Below are 19,496 nucleotides of genomic sequence, written 5' to 3' on the forward strand. Positions count from 1 at the left end.
CAACTATTGCCTGAGGGTCTCTTGACCTGGCGCAATACCTGTCGAGTTTTTTAATCATGTGGACGACTTCTGGGTGAAGTCCCCACTCTCCCGGGTGGAGGTCGTGCTGAGGAAGTCTGCTTCCCAGTTGTCCACTCCCGGAATGAATACTGTTGACAGTGCTATTACATGATTTTCCGCCCAGCGGAGAATCCTTGCAGCTTCTGCCATTGCCCTCCTGCTTCTTGTGGCACCCTGCCTGTTTACGTGGGTGACTGCCGTAATGTTGTCCGACTGGATCAACACCGGCTGACCTTGAAGCAGAGGTCTTCCTAAGCTTAGAGCATTGTAAATGGCCCTTAGCTTCAGGATATTTATGTGAAGTGATGTCTCCAGGCTTGACCATAAGCCCTGGATATTCCTTCCCTGTGTGACTGCTCCCCAGCCTCGCAGGCTGGCATCCGTGGTCACCAGGACCCAGTCCTGAATGCCGAATCTGCGGCCCTCTAGAAGATGAGCACTCTGCAACCACCACAGGAGGGATACCCTTGTCCCTGGAGACAGGGTTATCCGCTGATGCATCTGAAGATGCGACCCGGACCATTTGTCCAGTAGGTTCCACTGGAAAGTCTTGCGTGGAATCTGCCGAATGGGATTGCTTCGTAGGAAGCCACCATTTTTACCCAGAACCCTTGTGCATTGATGCACTGAGACTTGGTTCGGTTTTAGGAGGTTCCTGACTAGCTCGGATAACTCCCTGGCTTTCTCCTCCGGGAGAAACACCTTCTTTCTGGACTGTGTCCAGGATCATCCCTAGGAACAGAAGACAAGTCGTCAGAACCAGCTGCGATTTTGGAATATTGAGAATCCAATCGTGCTGCCGCAACACTACCTGAGATAGTGCTACACCGATCTCCAGCTGTTCCCTGGATCTTACCCTTATCAGGGAATCGTCCAAGTAAAGGATAACTAAAATTCCCTTCCTTCGAAGGAATATCATCATTTCGGTCATTACTTCAGTAAAGACCCGGGGTGCCGTGGCCCATCCCTACGGCAGCGTCTGAACTGATAGTGACAGTTCTGTACCATAACCTGAGATACCCTTGGTGAGAAGGGTAAATTTTGACATGAAGGTAAGCATCCTTGATGTCCCGAGACCTCATGTAGTCCCCTTCTTCCAGGTTTGCAATCACTGCTCTGAGTGACTCAATTTTGAATTTGAACCTCTGTATGTAAGTGTTCAAAGATTTTAGATTTTAAAATCGGTCTCACCGAGCCGTCTGGCTTCGGTACCACAATAGTGTGGAATAATACCCCGTTCCCTGTTGCAGGAGGGGTACCTTATCACCTGCTGGGAATACAGCTTGTGAATGGCTTCCAAAACTGCCTCCCTGTCAGCGGGAGACGTCGGTAAAACAGACTTTTGGAAACGGCGAGGGGAATACGTCTCGAATTCCAATTTGTACCCCTGAAAATATTACCTGAAGGATCCAGGGGTCTACTTGCGAGTGAGCCCACTGCGCACTGAAATTCATTGAGAACGGGCCCCCACCGTGCCTGAACTTGTAAAGCCCTAGCGTCATACTGAGGGCTTGGCAGAGGCAGAAAAGGGTTTCTGTTCCTGGGAACTGGCTGATCTCTGCAGCCATTTTCCTCTCCCTCTGTCACGTGCAGAAAAGAGGAACCCTTTTGTCCGCTTGCCAACCAGGACTGCGCCTGATAATACGGCGTCTTATTTTGAGAGGCGACCAGGGGTACATCCCCTTTTTTTGTAAGCAATACTTCCAAATGCCGTTTGGAATCCGCATCACCTGACCATTTTACTGGTAGAATTGGACAACGCACTTATACTTGATGCCAGTCGGCAAATATTCCGCTGTGCATCATGCATATATAGAAATGCATCTTTTAATTGCTCTATAGGCAATAATATACTGTCCTTATCTAGGATATCAATATTTCCAGTCAGGGAATCCGACCACGCCAACCCAGCACTGCACATCCAGGCTGAGGCGATTGCTGGTCGCAGTATAACACCAGTATGTGTGTAAATACATTTTAGGATACCCTCCTGCTTTCTATCAGCAGGATCCTTAAGGGCGGCCATCTCAGGAGAGGATAGAGCCCTTGTTCTTACAAGCGTGTGAGCGCCTTATCCCCCCTAGGGGGTGTTTCCCAACGCACCCTAACCTCTGGCGGGAAAAGGTATACTGCCAATAACTTTTTAGACATTATCAATTGTTATCGGGGGGAAACCCACGCATCATCACACACCTCATTTTATTTCTCAGATTCAGGAAAACTACAGGAAGTTTTTCCTCACCAAACATAATACCCCTTTTTTTGGTGGTATTCATATTATCAGAAAAGTGTAAACATTTTCCATTGCCTCAATCATGCAATGTGTGGCCCTACTGGAAATCACGGTTGTCTCTACACCGTCGACACAGGAGTCAGTATCCGTGTCGGCGTCTGTATCTGAGGTAACGGGCGCTTTAGAGCCCCTGTATGAGACGTCTGGACATGCACAAGCTGAGTAGCCGGCTGTCTCATGTCAACCACTGTCTTTAATACAAAGTTGACACTGTCACGCAATTTCAACAGTACATCCACTCAGGTGTCGACCCCCTAGGGGGTGACAACACTATTACAGACACTCTATTCCGTCTCCACATCATTTTTCTCCTCATACATGTCGACACAAACGTACCGACACACAGCACACACACAGGGAATGCTCTGATAGAGGACAGGACCCCACTAGCCCTTTGGGGAGACAGAGGGAGAGTTTGCCAGCACACACCAGAGCGCTATATATATACAGGGATAACCTTATATAAGTGTTTTTCCCTTTATAGCTGCTGTATTGTTTATACTGCGCCTAATTTGTGCCCCCCTCTCTTTTTTAACCCCTTTCTGTAGTGTAGTGACTGCAGGGGAGAGCCAGGGAGCTTCCCTCCAACTGAGCTGTGAGGGAAAATGGCGCCAGTGTGCTGAGGAGATAAGGACGCCGAGAAAGGGGCGGAGCCTATCATCCGTTTTTCTGTATGTTTTGGCAGGGGTTAAATGCATCCATATAGCCCAGGAGTTATATGTGATGCATTTATTTTAGCCATATAAGGTTTTTATCGATTTATTGCGTCTCAGGGCGCTGCCCCCCCAGCGCCCTGCACCCTCAGTGACCGGAGTGTGAAGTGTGCTGAGAGCAATGGCGCACAGCTGCGGTGCTGTGCGCTACCTTATCTGAAGACAGGATCGTCTTCTGCCGCCGATTTTCCGGACCTCTTCGCTCTTCTGGCTCTGTAAGGGGGCCGGCGGCGCGGCTCCGGGACCCATCCAGGCTGAACCTGTGATCGTCCCTCTGGAGCTAATGTCCAGTAGCCAAGAAGCCCAATCCACTCTGCACGCAGGTGAGTTCGCTTCTTCTCCCCTTAGTCCCTCGATGCAGTGAGCCTGTTGCCAGCAGGTCTCACTGAAAATAATAAACCTAAACTAAAACTTTCACAAAGAGCTCAGGAGAGCCCCTAGTGTGCACCCTTCTCGTCGGGCACAGAAATCTAACTGAGGCTTGGAGGAGGGTCATAGGGGGAGGAGCCAGTGCACACCAGTTAGTCCTAAAGCTTTCTTTAGATGTGCCCAGTCTCCTGCGGAGCCGCTATCCCCCATGGTCCTTACGGAGTCCCCAGCATCCACTTAGGACGTTAGAGAAATAATAATGTGATAATTGTGTAACATGTTACCTACAAACATAAAGGATTAATCTGTATATTGTATACCTGCTGAAAAGATCATTGTCATGCGCCACCTCAATTTTTGTGCAATCCCGCAATGCAATCTGTAACAGACAAAAACGTTTCAGACTTTAGACATTGTTCCAGCAATGACATCTCACATAAACATAGCTTACTCACTATACACAGCATTACTTTTTATTTATAAATACTACAGGTGATCTAAAAATGCTTACCTTAAAGACAGGTACTTCAATTGAATCAGGTTCAAAAATAAGAGATTTTGAACATATTTTAAGGGAACCACTTATTTTTCTAAAGAAAGAAAAACAGAAAATTAGCATATTGCCATGTGGTCTTAGCAAAAATTCTATATATGTAATTAATATGTAATTAATAATCTAATATTTAACATGTTAATTAATGTATTCAGGCATAATGAACACAGCATATTAGTTTAGTATGGCTACATGAAAAATTGTAATCTAAAATCAGCCATAATATAATTTGAAACAATTAAGTCCCATTAGTTATTATTTTGTATAGTTTAAACAGAAAATCCAGTGAAAGGGTAAGAAAAAAAAAATAACTCAACAAAAAACTGGCCCAGTTCTCTGTACCAAATGAAGGAACCTGTGCCCAAATAGGACAGATCCAAATAAGAGTCCAATGCTGGGTACACACTAGATGATAGGCTTCATGAGCGATAGTCAGAGTTGCCCTTGAACTCCCGGGCAAACGACATAGTACATACACACTAAATAATATCGCCAATGATATCGTTCAGTGACGTCATCCTGCCACCACCCCGAACATGCACTGACGATATTGTCAGATTGACCTCCATGTTGGGATGATAGGCGATATCGTTAATGAACCAAGGAAGCGTGTATTGTTAACGATATTGTGCGTACACATTGGACAATTATCGTAACTATGACGTTATCGTCCACAACGTTCAAAAAATTGTCCAGTGTGTAGCAGGCTTAAGGATCAGTCCTGGTTTAGTGATGTTGGCAGATGTAATAGAGTTTGTAAAAGTGCTGATGTTTTGCCAATTTTTTTTAAAAGGCAAAATCAGGTTAGATTCCTGCGTTCCAAACACTTCTCTAGCACCATGTGACCACCAGCATCATAAATGTTTCCTCGCACACCACAGAGGCACGCAGGAAAATGCTGTAATGTTGGGTTACTATAATAAGCAGCTGCACATCGTCGCTAACTGAATTCAGTCTGATGTGAGCTGAAAGTCAAACGAGGCATGGCATCTGAGTTGGTAAATATTACTTCCTCTGATTCTAGATGCAGACTGTTTGGACACACTATACTGTCATATCACTTCCTGAACAAGTTTCCACTAACACGTACGATGGCATTCTGCAAGAAAATAAATAACACCCATAGCCCCAAACACTAATCCATATGTGCATATACTGCTCAAATAACACCAATTTGTTTAGTTATGTGAAAAGGGCTACACAAATAACGTGTTAAGAGGAAGATTAAAATGAGAACAGCTCCTACACAGTAGTTTAATGTCATTTAATTACTTTGAGAAGCTACATAAGCTTGTGAATCAATACTAATCGTAAATTAAAACTGCTACACTGCTTCAGATACAAGTGTAAACACAAGTGGCTCTGGGCATAATTCAGACCAAATTTGCAGAGGGCTTGGATCAGATAGTCGACGCCCAGGGAGAGTGAACACCCGCCCCGTGCAAGTGTGCGAATGCATGTTTATGCCGTGCGAAAACTTTGCCAGGCAGCGGACATCTGCAAATTCGTTCGCAACTCACTCATCGAATGATTTTTCCATACTGTGCAGTCAATGCGCAGCCCAGGACTTACTCCTACAGTGCGATACAAACAGGCTGATCGAGGCCGGATCTGACGTCACACACCCTCCCTTGGGAACGTCTGCGTTTTTCCCGACACTCCAAGAAAACGGCCTGTTACCACCACCAAACGTCTGCTTCCTGTCAACCACTTTGCGTACGCCGTGCGATCAAAATTTTCGCACCATTCTGTTGCTGTTTGTGCTCGCACCTGCGTACTGCGGTGCATACGCAATCATTCGATAATCAGTCGCTGTGCAAATTCGCACAACAGCAATCAGGTCTGAATCGAGCCCTATAAGTGGATAGAACAGTCAGGATCCAGTGAGCAAGGGGTCAAGTAGCATGATTGGAGGCTTCAGACACAACCTACAAGGATTACTCAGACAGACACAGAGCAGAGTTACTTTCCACCAACTGCAAGGTTGCTAATCATACTAACACTTTCTTAATTTACAATTTAAAATACCTGGGTTTGAAATTTTAGTCAAGTGATGCATATATGAAGGCAGACTGGGCTGGTGTTTGTATAGTCAAACACTGTGCAATTTAACACCTTTGATTAGTGGGACATTTGCCTCAGTTGTAGCCTGTATTAATTTACCATGGTATATCTGTAGCTTCAACCATGCACAGCTGTACGTTCCTATCTCTAAGCGTTTTGATAATGAACAGTTAAAAAAAAACAGTTGAACAAACATTGAACAATATCAAGAAAGAACTCAGGAACATTATGTGGACTTACCACAACTCTGCAATGAAATCACCAGGACCAGGCCTACTACTCCTCTGGCAGAGAACATCAGTAGTGCCCTACAGGCCTACCCCTCCTGAGAGCACTGGTGGGGAGAGCACCAAGACCAGACCCAGCAGGGTCATTTCCATCGGATTTTAAAGTGCTCCCCACATTCTCATACACCCCCCCCCCCCCCGTACTGCTCCTATGAGACCAGGATAATTTCCCTCCTTTTGTTGGTTACCTGCAAAGGTGTTCTCACCATGTGCCTTCTTTAAAAAAATAAAATAGGATTTTAATACCTACCGGTAAATCCTTTTCTCCTAGTCCGTAGAGGATGCTGGGGCCTCCAAAAGGACCATGGGGTATAGACGGGATCCGCAGGAGACATGGCACACTATAAGACTTTGAATGGGTGTGAACTGGCTCCACCCTCTGTGCCCCTCCTCCAGACCTCCGTTATAGGAACTGTGCCCAGGGAGACGGACATTTCGAGGAAAAGGATTTTAGTTAACTAAGGGTGAGAAACACACCAGCTCACACCACAACACACCGTAGAACATGGTTTACAAGCAATACCAGTTAACAGTATGAACTAAAACAGCAACAAGCTGAATATCACCGATACACAACCTTCGTGTAACAGAAAACAACGACCATCAATACAACAACAAGTAACAGTCCGCACTGGGACAGGCGCCCAGCATCCTCTACGGACTAGGAGAAACAGATTTACCGGTAGGTATTAAAATCCTATTTTCTCTTACGTCCTAGAGGATGCTGGGGACTCCAAAAGGACCATGGGGTCTATACCAAAGCTCCAGACCGGGCGGGAGAGTGAGGACGACTCTGCAGCACCGATTGAGCAAACATGAGGTCCTCATCAGCCAGGGTATCAAACTTGTTCAGGAGAGTGGAGGTCCGGGCCAGCGTTCTCTGCAGCCTGTGAAGAGAAAATGGCGCTGGTAAGCTGTGAGGGCTAAGCCACGCCCCCTCACCGGCGCGCTGTAGTCCCGCTCAAAATTTCAATATTTTATACTGGCGGGGGCTATATTTAGTGTCTAGGCACTTATAACATATATACTTGTGCCAGTTTTATCCTCCAGTAACATGCTGCCCAGGGCGCCCCCCCTGCAAGTGCCGTCTGTGTGTGGGAGCATGGCGCGCAGCGCGACCGCTGCGCGGTACCTCGTTACTTAAGTCTTCTGCCGTCACTGAAGTCTTCTGTACTTCTTTATACTCACCCGGCTTCTTTCTTCTGGCTTCTGTGAGGGGGTTGACGGCGCGGCTCCGGGAACAAGCAGCTAGACGCACCAAGTGATCGAACCCTCTGGAGCTAATGGTGTCCAGTAGCCTAAGAAGCAGAGCCTTTGAACTCAGAAGAAGTAGGTCTGACTTCTCTCCCCTCAGTCCCACGAAGCAGGGAGCCTGTAACCAGCAGGTCTCCCTGAAAATAAAAAACCTAACAAAGTCTTTTCAGAGAAACTCAGGAGAGCTCCCCTAGTGTGTGTCCAGTCTCTCTGGGCACAGAATCTAACTGAGGTCTGGAGGAGGGGCACAGAGGGAGGAGTCAGTTCACACCCATTCAAAGTCTTATAGTGTGCCCATGTCTCCTGTGGATCCAGTCTATACCCCATGGTCCTTTTGGAGTACCCAGCATCCTCTAGGACGCAAGAGAAAATATTTTTACTGCATACTTCCACCCCACCGTGTGGTATTCCTGTGAGGTGTACCTCCACTGATTGCACACTCTGCCAGCAGCATCTAATGCAATGCACCCTAAATGGGGGCCTCTGTTGGTTCCTCTGCAGGCAGGATGTTCCTCACGTGGATTGTTCCATACAGGTTATATGATACTACAAGTATCCATTTTCCCATGTATGCATTGGGTCCATGTATGGCTCACCTCCCACAGTGTAACCTTCGTAGTGCGCCCAACATGGCTGCCTCATCTGGTACGCTTGTGGATGGGATGAAAAATACATGGAACAGATAGTTTTGTTGTTACCCTACACTGAACGTTAGGAAGCTGCAATCACCCCCATTGTGTGTCATCTCTTCTAGGGGTAGACTATTCCACCCAGAGTAGTCCTTTGCGGTGCGCCCAAGATGGCTACCTCACCTGGTACCTTGTCAGGGTGGAATACACAACCCATGAAAGTCATTACCCAAAATGCCTACACCAGTGATGGCTAACCTTGACACTCCAGCTGTTGGCCATGCTAAAACTGATGCAGGGCATGCTGGGATGTGTAGTTCAACAACAGCTGGAGTGTCAAGGTTACCCATCACTGGCCTACACCAATTCTGCATTATGTTTACTCTATGCGTTCTAGGTTTTCATTTTTATGTCTGTGTGGCTTGTGTATTGCTGTATTAATCTTCTGTATTATGGGGGTAATTCCAAGTTGATCGCAGCAGGAATTCTGTTAGCAATTGGGCAAAACCATGTGCACTGCAGGGGAGGCAGATATAACATGTGCAGAGAGAGTTAGATTTGGGTGTGGTGTGTTCAATCTGCAATCTAATTTGCAGTGTAAAATAAAGCAGCCAGTATTTACCCTGCACAGAAACAAAATAACCCACCCAAATCTAACTCTCTCTGCACATGTTATATCTGCCCCCCCTGCAGTGCACATGGTTTTGCCCAACTGCTAAAAAAATTCCTGCTGCGATCAACTTGGAATTACCCCCTATGTGCATTGTTTTGATGTCTGTAAAGCGCCTTGAGTCCTGTTTGGAGAAAGAGCGCTACATAAATAAATTATTATTATTATAATTCTTCCCCATCCCAATTTAAATATGGTAACGGAATGAATGAAAAAGTCAAAGTTTTGCAAATATTTGTGCAGCTGCTTAAACAGTTAAAGGCTAAATTACCCAGGACAGGTAAATGCACAAGGATTTTGATGTCTCGCGGAGATCGTTTATAACAAATACTAATAATTCTCACAAGCTGAAAGCGTCTGCAAGCTTTGCGCAAGTCCAGGCATCTGGTCATTTAATGCTTACCTCTCAGACACATCTCTTGCCTTCACTATACGATGGGCTATGTGATGTTCAAAGAAATATTCCTCCAGGTCCAAAAGCAACAGCGAAAACCTAGATGAACAAACAGAAATGAGGGGCAAATTCACAAATTTCATTATGCCCAAGGTCATTTCTTTATTTTATTGCTATTGTTTTTTCCTTTTAAAACATGTTTTATTACATTTATCATAAATCAGTAAAATAATAATTGAATAAAGGAAAACACAATAAAATAAGCAAATACAGCATGGAAATGAGGATTTACAGTACATCACAAAATGCGAATAGGCTTCAGCAAAAAAACAGAAGGATAACATATACTGTAGTAATAACAGATGTGCAAGGTACACTGGAAAAGGGAAAATAATCATCAATATATATGGATAGCAAAACCATTCTTATTATTGCTATCATTTAATATAATGGGAAACCTAGGCTCAAAATTATAAGGAGAAAGACAAGACTTTGTGTATGGCACCAGTAAACTAGTAGTCCACCGAGATGTCAAAATATTGTAAACAAACAAAGAGGAAGTAAATTACTTTCCTTTATGAGTAAGCATCAAATAATCAATTAGCCACAACATTTGTGCTGTGACCTTCCATTAATAATCCGCAGACAATGGGGGAGATTCAAATGTTTGAAAAGTCAGTTGGGAGTCTGTTTTTTCCTATCTAATAGACAGGAAAAAACAGACACCCAACCGACTATTCAAACATTTGAATGTCCCCCATCGTGCGATATTTTAGCAAATTGAATGGTAAAACATCACGCACAATTCAATTAGAAAATTCCGCCAATCCAGCAAGTGTCACAATTTAACTCTGCAGTTTGTGACCTATGAAAGAGTGAGGAAATAATCCTGGACCCCAAAAATGTATTAAATAAGATAGCATGTGGCCATAAGGAAAGGGCAAAGGCCATTAGTGGGCATCAGGGGAAAGCTCAGGAGGACATTACTGGGCACTGGGGGAGGGCGCAGGAGGCAGTTAGTGGGCTTGGGGGGGGGGGGGGGGTGCACCTTTCTTTGGAAGCAGCAGGGATAGCGCTGTATGGTGATGCAGCAGGATGCTGCTATTACAAGCCAACACCTCCTGTGGAAGTAGTGATTCAACCTGTATCCTAGGACACAGCACTGGATCACTCACTATCAGGCGGCTTGTGGCACACATGGGGACGCGCAAACCGCCAGTCGCAGAGACCAGGAGATCCCTGGCCTCTTCCCTTCCCCTAAATGGCGGTGACACGCCTCCCCGCCCCCAAACAGCATCAGACTGTCAATAACTGACCGGCATGCGTGTTACGCCACAGGTCCCACACAGATCAGGTCCTGCATTTGTTAATCGGTACTTTGCGATGCACAGCGCACCTCCAACCACATCTGAATAACCCCTGATACGAGTCCAGCTAGCTTCTAGTTTTGTTTAGAAATTCCAAACTCACAATACATGTTTGCTTCAGTCACACCAAGCAGTTTCTCTTTGCACGCCATGTCACGTGAGAGTCTTTTAGCGTTGGGCGTCTTTTTTACCTAAAGTGCATCTTAATTGCAACACAAGGAGGAGACTTTCTGATTAATATCTGTGTGCGACTGAGTGGAGTTTCCAAATTGATGTGAAAAAACATCGGGAGTTTTTTTGCTATTTCTTTACAATGTTTCTTCAATATTTTATTTGGGGCTATCCTATTAGGTCACTTGGTATTAAAATAAAAAAAAATTCTCCCGAAAACACACAAGTTCAGTGAAACCTGTGTGTATTCTCCTGCCGCATCCCCATTTTCACATGAAAATGAGGCTGTTTTTGTGGATTTGGTTCAGCCTGTGTGAGGCAGGTGAAACAAATTCCCTGATAAGCCGCGGTCCCCATGAGACAATTTGCAGCGGGTAATTGGATACCTCCCTATGTCTCTGAATCTGTACACGAAGTGCTATAATGTAGCAGCGGCAGCTTTTTTCCAATATAAGGTCTGTTCTATATACAGACTCAGTCACACACAATATACAAGTGTCATATATCAAATTAATCAGCACAGTCTCTTTGTGCATCCTGCATCCTTTGCTGTATTGCGCTGTGATTAAGATGCATTTTCACCAGCTAAAAAAAAAAAAAAAAAAAAGATGCCCGACATAAGCAGAGCTGCACGGGACCTGGCTGCTCACTCACGCCAGGCATTTTGTGCTGCATGGTGTATTGAGGTTAGATGTATGGGGACGCATCTGTATCTTTAAAACATACTACAAAATAGGACATTATGTACTGTAGCTGCTGCGCATTGTGTTTGGCAAAGAGTCCTTACAAATATGCTGGAATCCATACTCAGATGAGCAGACTCACTTACTGGAAAAAAAACACAAGACTCGGAGCCAGGAATTAAATGCACCAGTATGTTAATGCTCATTTCCATTAGCAATGTGTACAAAGTAAGAAGATAACTACTGCCAAGTCAAAACTACAAATCTAGTCCTCCATAGCCTGATCTTCATGAATAAAGGTAAATTAATTATAATAGAGAAAGGTAACTCTTCCTTTACGGCAGAATCTTATTTACTGAAATGATCAACATCATTTTGCATGGTCTCACCAATTGTTATTTTAATGCTACAGCATTCTAGAAGCTAGACTGTGAAAAAAGGTTGCAGCAAAGGCATGAAGTTACCGGCATGCAGTCACCATATCCGTTATACCCCATTTACACTGCAAACTCGTGTTCAGCCTGGGTCACTGAACACGTGATACAAGCAGAGTTGGAGCCAGTTTTCCCCCTGCCAGCGCATGGAGACGACGTCATCTCCAAGCGCCAGTAAGTCGGCTCTCCATAGGCTTGTAATGGAATCCGGGTACCACAAGACTGTGCAACCTGAATATGTGACGTACAGGAAACTATTAATTGTGCATTGCAGAAAGTCATACATTAGATGGCTATTAGGTTTTACTATATCTGCCTTACGTTAGTATTAACCATTTAATGCTAGTGTACACACTGCTCTCTTATGCACGTTATTGACAGCAAAGTAATGCTGGCCATACATCAGGTCAATACCGTGTATGAATACACGTTATTAACACGTCGATTGACGCATTGTGTAAACATTGGGCATGTTTTATGCACAATTACGATGCGATAGGTGGCTCAGCGGGTCGCACGTTGCATCAAATGATCATAAGTGCAGCCCATATTATCCGTCGTAATCGTATGCACATCGTACCATATTTGCTGTACATACAATGCATTGTAGAGATTTCCCTGGGGGGGGGGGGGGGGTATTTATTTTATTTTTTAGTGAGGCACACCATTGATCGTTTAACGACTCGTCGTGTGTCCAGAGCCCCAAATCGTGTGTCCAGGGCTGCCAGGGGAATTGAAGGGAAATCGAGCCTGGAATCGGATCTGGTGCTGGTCGTCCTGGTGTATGGCCGGCATAAGACATGTACTAGAACAGTCCCGCAGCCTGATTTATAAGGATTTACTAAAATAACATCAAGGCTGAATATTCAACAATTTACATAAGCTTTGGACATATTTCAAGTGTGGTATGTGCTAGCTACACTGTCATCTAATGAGGGAACTTTACATACAGCCGTGTACGAGTTTTGTGCTTCAGTAATAAGTTAGTTGGATATGTAAAATATTGTACAAAGGCACTAAAATCATATACATACTGACACATTAAACGGAAAATAATATTTCTATACATGGAAATGCCTGTATTGGAATATTCAACATATACTAATACAACAGGGGTGGGCAATTATTTCAGCTGGGGGGCCGCATAACACTTTCAGTGAATTGTCGAGGGCCACACACAAAATATCTTGTTAATCGGGTCTGAACAGCGCATGCGCCGCAGTCCCTACCCCCGATCCTATATAGCAGTCCCTACCCCCCTCCCCTGAATCTATATAGTAGTCCCTACCCCCCTTTCCCCCCACCTATATAGCAGTTTTTATCTCCCCTCCCCCACCTCCCCTGAACTCATATTGCAGCTTAAGTACGGATCCATTTCAGGTACTGGCTGGGCAGGGTGTTTACCTTTTTTTTTACAGTGGAAGAAGATCCGCTGCCTGATCCCCGCTGCCTGATCCCCGCTGCCCGTGCTTCACAGAGTCACTGCTGCTGCGCGTCTGGCAGCAGTGTAGCGCAATGACAAGCGGCTCTGCCAGTCGGGCCGCTTGTCATTGCACACTGATGGGAGACAGCGGGCCAAGCAGGATCGGTTCGCGGGCCGCATCCAGCCCGCGGGTCGCATGTTGCCCACCCCTGTAATACAAGGTCTGCAAAAACACACAGAACTGACAGCGGGTGTGGTTCATAGGGTCTACCACACTTAGGTCGACAGTGACTAAGTCGACACACAAAACAGGTCATCACAAGCATTAGGTCAACATGAGCACGGTCGACATGAGGTTTCTTAAATGTTTTGGTGTCATTTTCTTCGTAAGAGTGACCGAGAACCCCAATTAGTGCACCATGTCCCCTTGCATGTCTCGCTTTGCTCGCAGTGCTTCGGGCAAGGTGCCTCGCTCAGCTACCGCTGCACTCGGCACAGGTTACCATTCCCAATAATAGTCCACGTGGATCGTAAAGTATGAAAAAGTTTAAAAAAAATTTAAACAAATTGTGAAAAACTTATGTCGACCTTTTGTCATGTCGACCTAGTGATCATGTCAACCTAGAAACCCTGTCGACCAATAGTGGTCGACCTAATGACTGTCGACCTAAGTGTGGTCGACCAAAAGACCGGATACCCTGACAGCATGCTTTAAGGACTCTAATAACTCATGTCACAAGGTATGCATGTTCTATGTTCTAACAGCAGCCAGCAATTGTGACATACATACGGTGTCGTGACATAAGCCTAATAGGTCCCATCGCCGGTAGAAGCACCAATGTAATAGGCATGCCCTCCTGATATGGAGCAGATTATCATAGGAGAGGCTCGGATCCCTAATGAGTACGCCTGGGAGATGGTGCAGCGCCTGTGTTTTACTTAAATGACAAGTAACCCGGCTGCTGAATACAATGTATACATTGTGACTGATCACCACCCATGACTACACGATGAGGAAGTCGAAAGTCACTCACCTCTCCTTAGGGGAATGCTGCAGATAGCCTGGTCTCTTCCAGAAAGCCATGGGCAGGCAATGCCCTGGTGGGCAGAGCCGCTGACCCCCCAGTAAGTCTATGCCAGTGGTATGTACACAGAGCAGCGCTCACACAGGAAGCAGCACCCGGCAGGTCACTGACTATGAGAGGGCTGATGGTGAAGCTGCTGCTGCTGCTGCTGTTGTTGCTGCTGGAAGTCCTGAGAAGAGAGGATTAATGAAAGCAGCCTTGTGGTTGGCTGGAAGTTACCAGTACAGATGCGTTTGCCTTGTTCTCATTGGTCTGGTAAATGTCAATTACAAGCGGCGACGGATTGGCTGCTGCATTACTTCCTCAGTGGAATGGATCTGTGTGATTGGTTAGAACGCAGATGCCGGGTATGATACAATGTAGCTGATAATATGCAGCGTTCTACTCTGTCCCTACAACGTTCTGTCTATTCTGTTCCTGCAACATCCCATACTGATCCTAGCAGATGTTACTGTCTACTTCCCTTTTGGGGATAATGTTTTCAAATATTAATTAATCTAATCCACAATAACATTCAGGTTGGCAAATAATTGCTATATAATAAGTTGCTATATAATAAGATTTGTATATGGTTTTCAGTTGTCTGTAGCTTTAAACAGTTATATGAGAAGTTATGCAGTCATAGGGGGTATCCAATTAGCCGTGAAAATGCGATACGCGGTCGCAGGGGAAGCTATCTCACCTATAGCCCAAAAAAAAGTGTGCTTCCATTTTTTTGCAATCTATCCTATTGGAGAAATGCAAAAACGGATGATTAGCGATGGGTTAACCAGCGAAAAGTGCAGGTAAAAATGGAGAAATCAGCCTGTACCCCCAAAAATGCAAAAGTGAAAAAGGAAAACAATATAGAAACAAAAATGCACCCCATATACCTGTCCCATACCTCGTACCCCAATTTCCATCACTTTGCACTTTTTTGCCCCAAAACTGACATCTTATTATTGGCTAATTATAAAAAAAGGAAAAACTGCGAAGTGCCTAACTAGACATTAAGGGGGGTCTTCAGGGGGTTCTGAACCAAGGTGGTCATTCCGACCCGATCACACGCTGCAGTTTTTAGCAGCGGTGTGATCGGGTCTGAACAGAACATGCGCCGCGACCGCAATGTGCAGGCAGGGAGCCAGGGAGCGACAGAACGAAGAAAGCGATCGCACCCACGACCAAAAAAAGATTGACAGTAAGAGGCCGGCCGGAGGCATCAACTGACCATTTTCAGGGAGTGTCCGTCTGAACGCAGGCGTGCCCAGCCATTTCGAGGGAGGAATCCTGACGTCAGCTCCGCCCTGGATGATCGCAGCGGGTGAGTAAGTCCTGAGAAGTGCAGAAACTACACAAACTTTTGTTTGTGCAGCTCTCTGCACAAGCAAGCGCAGCCCTGCAGCCTGCTAGCGATCAGGTCGGAATGAGGGCCATAGTCTTGACATCTTTACACAAAAATAAGGATTTTCCTCAACTTTTCATCCGCTCAGAGTAGGCAAAGAGAAATTTGTGATAAACCCTATGGAGACTTATCACATGTGAGTAACTGGATAACTGCCATATTGTGGGTCACGAGAAAAGTCGCATTTTGCTTTTTTTTTGTGCTGTGAAAACGATTATTGCGGCTAATTGGATACCCCCCCCCCCCCCCCAATAATGTCCACGTTCATTCATATGTATACTAGGTCAACATTCTCAAGTCAATATTATGAATGTCGAAATAATAGACCGAACCCTCTGAGAATGTAATATGTAATTAAGACCAAAAGAAGGAAGTATTCCCTGTAGTGGGCACACTTGGACTTGGAATGATCCGGGTAAGGTGTAGTGTAAACGGAAGCCGCGTCGATGCGACACGGCTCCCGTTTACACTGTATGGAAGGGCGGCACTGGGAGATCATGTGATCTCCCAGCGCCGCCCCTGCCGCGTCACCAGCAGCGTCACCAACCCGGCAATATGTTGGGATGGTGACTGCTGATGGGAAAGGGGCCGATGCGGGTCGCAGCCGGGTAGCACCCGTGTCAGGCTCCCGGCTGCGACCCGCATAGTAGATGGAAAAGGGGTATTAGATAGAGAAATCAGCTATGTCACGGTTTAACTTAAATAGATACAATTGTATTTGTTAGGATACTAAGAAACAAAATATTGTAACAAACATGGATACATGCTGAACACTAGAGAGAGTGATGAATTGAAGTTTACAGTAGCTGAACTTTTATTTCACATTTGATTATTATTTTTACACTTTTTTCACTTGCACAATATTTTCGCAGATATTTTGATACAAAAATAAAAGTTATATTTTAACATTAATGGTCATATATCATAAATGATATATGACTTTAAGTAAAATGTCACAAAGTCCATGTGTGCCCACTATAGGGAATACTTCATTCTTTTGGTCTTTATGCTCTTAACTTATTCCTAGGAGCACCTCCAATATAATAAACTTGATATGTATTACAACAAGATTTAAATAAATTGGAAAGGATTTATTGTGATTCATTGGGATTATTGATACTAAAAATTATGTATGTCTGTGCGACATTCTTTTTTTTCCCAATGTCCTATGTAATGTTACAGTCATCTCTTGGTTTGTTAGCTAGCTAAATGCTCATTGTTAACTACTTAATTGGCTATATTGTTTCAAAAAATGTCCTCAAACTTGACAATTTTTTATGATAAAATTCTGTAATTAATAGCGGTTTAATTCCGATTTAGTATAATATATAGATTTGTTAATAATTATACTGAATGGTTAAATAGCACTTATTTACATGATTTGATCATTTAAAAAAAAATCTACAAGTTTGGGGACATTTTAGGAAAAAAATAGTTTTATACAGTTAGAAAAACACTTCATAGTGATATATATATGCACTGATCAACCATAACATTAAAAACACCTGCCTAATATTGCGTAGGTTCCACCTTCGTGCCACCAAAACAGCTTTGACCTGTCGAGGCATGGCCTCCACAAGACCTTTGAAGGTGTCCTGTAGTATCTGGCTTCAACTGCGGTATGTAATGGAGTCTGAGATTGCTGGAGGTGCAGGATGCTGGCCAATCTCTAACAATTTTTTAAAGGGGCAGACACAAGGCAAAACCATGCCTTGTAAGTGATTGTCCTGCTGAAAGAAGTAACTGCCTTCAGGGAATACTGTTGCCATGAAGCGGTCTACCTGATCTGCAACAATGTTTAGAATCAAAAAAGTCTTTAAAGTCAAAGTAACATCCACGTGAATGGCAGGACCCAAGGTTCAACATCACACTGCCTTTGCTGGCTTGCCTTCTTCCCATTGTGCATCATTGTGGCCAGGGGGACCAAAATGTGTTGAGGTTGGGGGCGCATAAAAAAAATTACATATTGGCGCTCCCCCACCCCAGTGCGGAGTGACATGTACCTCTGAATCCCCGTGGCAACTCCTGCACCAAGTCCATTCCGCCCTGTATACGGCATGATGTGACCACTGTCCAGGGAAGGGGGGTTCCTGGGAAACTGGAAACACCAAAAAGCTCAGAAATTGTCAGGGTTCTTTTATTACTTATTAACGTTTACAAAGTATTTTTGATAATATATTAATATAATAAGAGTTATGGTAAAACTTACTTTTGTTAACTCTTTTTCTTCAAGGTGGCTGGATAGGACCGGGCACCAAACAGTTAAAGCTTTTACAGGTCCAGGATGCTTGGGTCCTTCATCCCTATACCCCGCCCCCAGCCCAGGCTATTCAGTTTTGTCAACAAGCCCAAGGCAGGAGCAGGTTAGGAGAGAACAAAGACTGGTATACAGAAGAAACACACTCTCACTCAATAGAGAAGGGAACCAGTGACCAAGAGAAGAAACCCATAGAGGACAGGAGTGTCAGAATAGACACACTGTGGATACTATGGACATTGAAAAAAAAGTTAACAAAGGTAAGTTTAACCATTACTCTTATTTTCTTCATCTTGGTCCACAGTCTCCACAGGAAGATGCATTGGGGATGTCCCAAAGCAGTTGTTTAAGGGAGAGGATGCTTCTGAGCTGAGGGGAGAATTCGGCGTCCAAATGAAGCATCATCCTGAGAGGCAACTGTATCAAAGGCATAGAACCTAAGAAAGGTGTGGACAGAAGACCATGTGGTCGCTTTGCACAGTTGTTCAGCAGATGTGCCACGGTGGGCTGCCCGCAAAGGACCCACTGAGTGAGTAGAATGGGCAGAGACTGCATCAGGGACAGGGAGGTCAGCCTGCATATAAGTCTGTGAGATAGTCATGTGAAGCCATCTGGTCAGAGTCTGTTTGTTAGCTGGCCAGCCCCTCTTGTATACTCCGTATTGGACAAAGAAGGAATATGTTTTGCTGATGGAGCTGGTACATTCCACGTAAATGCGAAGAGCATGGATCACATCCAAGGAGACTTCCCCTGCTTAAAGGTTTGGGGATCAGAAGACCGGCACCACAATTTCTTTATTAAGGTGTAAACTGGACACCACTTTGGGGTGGTAGCCAGGCCAAATCCGAAGAAAAGCTCTGTTGTGATGAAGGATGAGAAAGGAGGAGTCACAGGAATGTGCTCCCAAATCCGACACCCTTTGGGCAGATGCAATAGCCAGAAGAAAAAGAGTCTTTGCCATCATCCATTTGAGGTCCACTGAGTCCAGGGGTTCAAAGGGGGGTTCATGAAGTGCCTGGAGAACCACTGACAAATTCCACAGAGCCACCAGAGGGACAAAGGGAGGTTGAATAGGAAGTACACCCTGCAAAAAGGTGCAAACATCCAGCAGTGGAGCAGTTCTTCACTGGAACCAGACTAACAGAGTAGAGACTTGCACTTTCAGCAAGGCCAGGTGAAGTCCGAGATCCAATACAGCTTGGAGGAAGGCACAGATCTGGGAAACTCAAAAAAAAACAGAGGGTCATAGTGCATAGCAGCACACCACTGGGAGTAGGTATGCCACACATGGTGATAGATACGGGCAGGGGCTGGCTTCTGCGCTCTGAGCATGGTTTGAATCACAGAGTGGGAGAAACCTTTTGACCTTAGAAGAGATGACTCAAGAGCCATGCCGTCAAAGACAGGCA

The 19,496-nt window shown here is 44.9% G+C and overlaps 1 protein-coding gene across 1 annotated transcript in view; it reads right to left on the minus strand.

Annotated features, from left to right (window-relative positions):
* NSMAF (neutral sphingomyelinase activation associated factor) overlaps positions 1–14,664 on the minus strand; it is a 167,109-nt gene extending 152,445 nt beyond the window's left edge. The window contains exons 1-4 of the mRNA XM_063923767.1: positions 14,399–14,664; positions 9,296–9,385; positions 3,947–4,025; positions 3,756–3,814 (exon numbers count right to left, since the gene is read on the minus strand). Coding sequence (XP_063779837.1) covers positions 3,756–3,814; positions 3,947–4,025; positions 9,296–9,385; positions 14,399–14,448 — 278 coding nt within the window. The 5' untranslated portion in view covers positions 14,449–14,664. The remainder of the gene's footprint in view (positions 1–3,755; positions 3,815–3,946; positions 4,026–9,295; positions 9,386–14,398) is intronic.
* Positions 14,665–19,496: the final 4,832 nt, after the last annotated feature.

Source organism: Pseudophryne corroboree, chromosome 5 (genome assembly GCF_028390025.1).
Source record: "Pseudophryne corroboree isolate aPseCor3 chromosome 5, aPseCor3.hap2, whole genome shotgun sequence".
NCBI classification, from domain to species: domain Eukaryota; kingdom Metazoa; phylum Chordata; class Amphibia; order Anura; family Myobatrachidae; genus Pseudophryne; species Pseudophryne corroboree.